This window comes from Vipera ursinii (genome assembly GCF_947247035.1).
Source record: "Vipera ursinii genome assembly, chromosome: 2".
NCBI lineage: Eukaryota > Metazoa > Chordata > Lepidosauria > Squamata > Viperidae > Vipera > Vipera ursinii.
The window spans coordinates 279,491,689-279,497,688 of NC_139513.1; the positions used below are offsets into that span (position 1 = coordinate 279,491,689).

Consider the following 6,000-nt stretch of genomic DNA (forward strand, 5'->3'; position numbering starts at 1 on the left):
GAATTCCAGGAGAGAGTTTTTGTCTCCTGCATATGTCTCTTACAACGTCAAGGAGAGGGAGAATCTTATGCTGTTTCTAAGTGGGTAGACCATGGACTGCGTGGGAGCAGGTGTCCTTTTGAGCCATGGGTAGTGAATGGTGATCCATTGTCTGTGAGCCAATATTTATAATCCCAGAAATAAACTAGATAATACTTGAAATATATATCACCCTGGTTGGTTTCCTTATTTGCATGCATTGAATTTAAGCACTGGATGAATTAATCTGAATTGAATTCATCATGCAAGACATGAAGGAAACCTGGTCTCTCTGTCTTTCCCCTTTTCTTCTCAAAGTTCACTCCTTTTTTGGAGCCCGTGGAGCCAGAGTAGAGGATGGTTGTAAAAAGGCAAAAAAGATTGGTTAGAAAAGGGTGAGAAAATGAAAAAAAAAATCTGTTTGTCTCCTCTTGCATCTGGTGTCGGGCCAACAGGTGCTTAAAATGACTGTAAATAAAATTGGAAATAGAGTAAAGTGATACAAATTTGGTGGACCGTCTAATTAGCCCTGACAAAAATTATTTACAAGGAAACTATAGTTGAGGAACATAATAATAACGATTTAGCTAACTGCATATATGGGACTGAATATGGCAATTTTTAAAATGTGCTATCATATGGCAAAGTTGAACCAGTGCATATTTTTCCATTCGTGGATTATTGATGACTCCCAGTTAATAAATCTCGGTATAGGCAGGAGCAGCTTTTGTTTTACTTCAGGTGTGAATTAATTAGCTCGGACTCCTCAGTCATTTGTGGCTGATAATCCCAGCAGGAATTTTAAGAAGAGGTTGTGGCCTTGTGAACCAAATGGTTGTCAAGGGGTATTTTTCCCAGAAGTTCTTTCTAGTCTCTTACAACACAGGTAGTCTTCAATTTACAATAACTTGTTTAGTGACTGTCCAAAGTTACAACAGCACTGAAAAAAGTGACTTATTACTGTTTTTCACATTATGACCATTGCAGCATCCCTATGGTCACATGATCAAAACTTGACTACTTGACATGTATTTATGACAGTTGCTGTGTCCCAAGGTCATGTGATCACCTTTTGCAATCTTCCAACAAGCAAAGTCAATTGGGAAGCCAGAGTCACTTAACAACTGTGTTACTAACTATACAACTGCAGTGATTCACTTAACAACGCTGGCAAGAAAGATCATAAAATGGAGCAAAACTCACATAACAACTGTCTTTCTTAGAAACAGAAATTTTGGGCTCAATTGTGGTTGTAAATTGAGGTCTACCTATATTATTATTTCAGGGTTTTCCTCCCCCCCCCCTGTATTTCATTATAGGAAGATGGGCATTACCTTTAAAGCAGTAGTGGATATCAGCGCCTTAATATTTTTATTTTTTTTAAAGTGCCATTAGCACTGAAAGTCAAGAAAATTCTGGGAAGTAAAGATAGTTCAGGTTATCATTTGGTATTATTTTTATTTTTATTATTTTCATTTTATTTTAATCTCATTTATATCCCGCCCTTCTCCGAAGACTCAGGGCGGCTTACAATCTAAGCACAAATTAAATGTGCTTAGCAATAGCCTTCATTCTATGTATATGCCTGCTTATTAGGGCTTTCACACACACCCCAAGCGGCATTATTACAAAGTCAGCTTATTGCCCCCAACAATCTGGGTCCTCATTTTACCTACCTCGGAAGGATGGAAGGCTGAGTCAACCTTGAGCCTGGTGGGACTCGAACCTGCACTAATTGCAGGCAGCTGGTGTTACTTAAGGAGGCATCAGCCCACTGCTCCACCAAGGCTCTGTTAGGCACTTTGATTGGTCATTATTTAAAGAATGTCTATAATTATTATGTTGTCTTCTTATATTTTTTAGCAAGTTGATTTAAGCTGGAATATGCATGCAGATGGAAAACTTGATTTTTACGATCATTATCTGATTGAAAAAATTAAAGCTGGGAAGGAAACTGAAATTCAGCAATTCTTCCTCCTTCTAGCAATTTGTCATACAGTGATGGTAGATGCTAGTGATGGTAAGTGCCACCTGGCGTGATCTGGTATACTCCTATTTAATGGGCAGTGTACAATGCCAAAGAATCTTTTTTTTATTTAAAAAGTTTTACAGTACATTTTAACTTTAACAATCTCCCCTCCCCCACCCCTATCTAACCCTCCCTATCCCTCTCCCCCATTCCCCCCTCCCCCCCCGACTTCCCAGAGCTAAATACAGGGTATAAAAACGAAAAACAAACATAAGCATCCATATGCTATCAACAATAAACTATTAATTCTATCCCCCTCTAGCTCATGTAAAATGATTACAAACAATATTAATATTACAGATAAAAAAAGAAAACAGAAAAGGAGCTTTACTCAAATACTAAATGAAATTTCTTAGTCCCAATCCTTATTCATATTAATTTAAAAAAAAAAACTTTCATCTACTATTTACATTCTCCACATTTCTCTAATTTCTAAACAAATTCTCAATTACGCGCCAAGAGCGCCTATCTCTATTAACCTTATTAATCTCCAACCAAACTGAACTATGATCAAAAATAGTTCTTGCATGTATCACGCCAAATGTCTCGCAGTTCCAGATCATCCTTGAGTTCAAATAAAAAAAAAAAAAGATTTAGGCAATCTAACATAACTCAGGACACGCTTAAAAAAAAACCAGCTTTATCCATCTATATGTCTAGAACACCATTCCAATCTCCAATGAAAATAAAATAAAAAATTTAAAAAATTTATAATCCAATTAGGTAACCTTTATGTGTAGTAAGTTAAGAAAAGTCAACTTGTTGTTGATTAGGAGCTTGCGTACCCAATCTTAAATTCAATAAATACTTTTGGTCCATAACCCTAATATACGTTTCTTGCAAACAAATAACATCAGTCTTGAATTGTTTTAAATATTGAAAAACTTTCTTTCTCCTCTATGATGAATTTAATCCATTGACATTCTAAATTAAAAATTTAGTCACCAATCTTGACGCCCCAAAGCTTTTGGAGCATGTCTGAAATGGCCCCTGTAACTTCTTTGGACCGCACCCCGCCCACAGCTTCACTGTAGGCACGATTTGGAGGTTCCATAACTTTCTGCTGGTCTTGCTCTTGCTCTCGTCTCGCTCGTCTTAGGGTGGCACGCGTCATCCTCTGCTCTCCAGCAGCAGCCGGTGAGACTGTAACTTGATCCCCTCCAGCACCATTCTCCTCTGTCTGTCTACCTGCAACGTCTTCCCTCGCCATATCCCTTTGCAGCTTCCAGAAGTGATAGGGGGGTTGCTTTTAACACATTGCTGTAAAAATCACGTGCCTGGGCCACAGTAACCAGACGATGTCTTTTACCTTCGTGCATCACCACCAGTCCGACTGGAATCTCCCATCTAAACTTGATATCACATTTCTTAAGTTCCTGTGCCAGAAATGCAAAATCTTTCCTTCTCCTTAAAATCTTTGGAGGAATCTCTTTTAAAACCAAGACTTCTTGCTCAGCAACTACCAATTTAGTATCATAAGCAGCTTGAATGACTTCATCTCTAATTACTCTCTTTGTAAAATATACCACCACATCTCTGGGTAACTTCCTCTGTCTTGCAATCCATGAATTTACACGAAAAATTTTATCCATGCTTCCCTCAATTTCAGATGCTGGCTGGCCCAATACCGCTTCCAAAGCCTCAGAGATCAGCTGCTTTAAATCTTTAGGATTCTCTTTCAAGTCCCTGATTCTAATAGCATACTGCATCTGATGATACTGAACAAGGCTCAATTCTCCGTCCATTTTGTCCCTTATATTTTCATTCTCTAATACCTTTACTTCTAATATAGAGTTCTTTTGACTGAGATCCTCCACTTTTTCATCTAGCTGTTGCACACATTCAGCTACACTTTCAATTGTAGACAACATGTCTACCCTCATTGCTCTAAACTTCTCTTCCATCTTCTTCTCCAATTTCTCCTCCAGCTTTTTCAACTTTTCATCCATCATATCAGACATTAATTGTGAATGCTTTTCAAAGGCATCTTGTAAATCCTTAAGCGTCAATGCCGGAGGAGGTGCAGGAGGAATCAAAGCTTGCAACGAGGTCTGTTGCACCGGGGAAGACCCCGCACTCCGAAGAGCTTTAGAAGTTTTGGCCGCCATCTTTCCCCACTTTCACTTGTTGCGCACTTTCACTTTAAAGCTATAAAATCCATTGAGCTAAAGATAAAAGTCCACATCACCTTGACCTCCTGTACCGCTCTGCCTGCATCTTGATACTCAAGGGCATTTCCTACTGGCAGGGGTGGTTGCTAACGCCTGGCTCTGCTCCAAAAATCACGGAGCAGAGACGCTGCGCAGCTCGGAGCAACCCAGTCTTCGGGGGGGCTCAATCCTTCAGCCGCCCAAACTCTCAGCTCAGGCGGCCCCGGAGAGCTCAACCCCTACCTGGGGCCTCACCCCCTCCTCTTCTCCCGAGGAGGGGGCTTCAAATCCATCTAAACAGGTGATCGGAGCTGTTTACGATAAAAAAACACAGCTGCGGAGCGGACAGCCCGGAGACGGCTGTCTTCGGCGTCGCGTCGCCACCGGAAGTCCAATGCCAAAGAATCATATTTGTTTGCTGATTTTGAACAACCACCCACCTCACATTTGTGACTGCTTAATTTTTAAGTCTCTCATTTTTTTATTGAAAGGAACATCTGACCTACTATTTCAAAGATTACTATCACGTGACCATTTGTTGGCCATTATTTGCAGTGCCAAGAAACCATTTTGCTGACATTTGTGTTCAAAGCATTCTACTCCTCCTTATCTCATAATTCTCCATCTCCTAAACTCTAGTCTATATTAAACAAATTTATCTTGACTAATCAGTTGAATCAGAAACATGCCTGCTTACATAATCTCCCTTGCTTCCCAGTCCTGTGTGAGATCTTTAATTAACTATGATTAGACAACTGAATGAGAAACAATCATTAATTAGGTTTAGAATAAATCAGATCATTGAACAAACTTCAAGATTGGGTTAATGGCAATGAAGATAAAGATTGCTAAGCACATTGGTTTGTGCTTAAATTGTAAGCCGCCCTGAGTCGGGATATAAATGGGATTAAAATAAAAAAAATAAAAATAAAGGTAGTCCTTGACTTACTTCACTTAGTGACTGTTCAAAGTTACGATGGCACTGAAAAAAGTGACTATGACCATTTTTCACACTTACGACCGTTGTAGCATCCCCATGCTCACATGATCAAAATTTGGATGCCTAGCAACTGGTTCATATTTATGATGGCTGCAGTGTCCTGAGTTCATATGATTACCTTTTGCGGCCTTCTGACAAGCAAAGTCAATGGGTAAGCCAGATTCATTTAACAACTGTGTTACTTCCTTAACAACTGCAGTGATTCACTTAACAAATGTGGCATGAAAGGTCAAAAAATGGGGGTGAAATTCACTTAACAAATGTCTCACTTAGCAACATAAATTTTGGGCTCCCATTATGGTTGTAAGTCAAGGACTACCTGTATCTTTTTTGTCACCATACTTGTACAAACCACATTAATCGTAGTTAATGACAGAACATTTTGTCTGAGGATCTCCTAAAATCTGGGGCTCAAGGGGTCACTCTAATGCTCCTATATAATATTTTAGCAATATGGAGAAGCCCCATATGCACAATGAGCCAATCCACACAAAGCTGGTGTAATACACCAGTTAAGATACTGTTCTGAACTGTGGACAGTCATGTGCAAGTTCTAACCTGAGAGCTGTTGCTCTCACTTAACTCATACTAGATTACAGAGTTATTGCTGGAGAAGATTACACAAAGGGCACCTCTGTTTTTGCCACTTGGAGCTTTCAGGAACAAAGCCTGGTTATTATGCAATAAATTTTAAAAAAATGATTATATGCAATAAATAAATACTAGGGATAAGGTAAATTTGTTAACTTCAGCATCAGTTTCCAAAGAATGTGGTTCTTCTGTCTGTGAGGATTTCTCATTTG

General features: G+C 39.2%; 1 protein-coding gene across 1 annotated transcript in view; it reads left to right on the plus strand.

Annotated features, from left to right (window-relative positions):
- ATP8B1 (ATPase phospholipid transporting 8B1) overlaps window positions 1-6,000 on the plus strand; it is a 96,138-nt gene that overhangs the window by 66,730 nt on the left and 23,408 nt on the right. Inside the window, exon 15 of the mRNA XM_083354795.1 lies at window positions 1,882-2,038. Coding sequence (XP_083210921.1) covers window positions 1,882-2,038 — 157 coding nt within the window. The remainder of the gene's footprint in view (window positions 1-1,881; window positions 2,039-6,000) is intronic.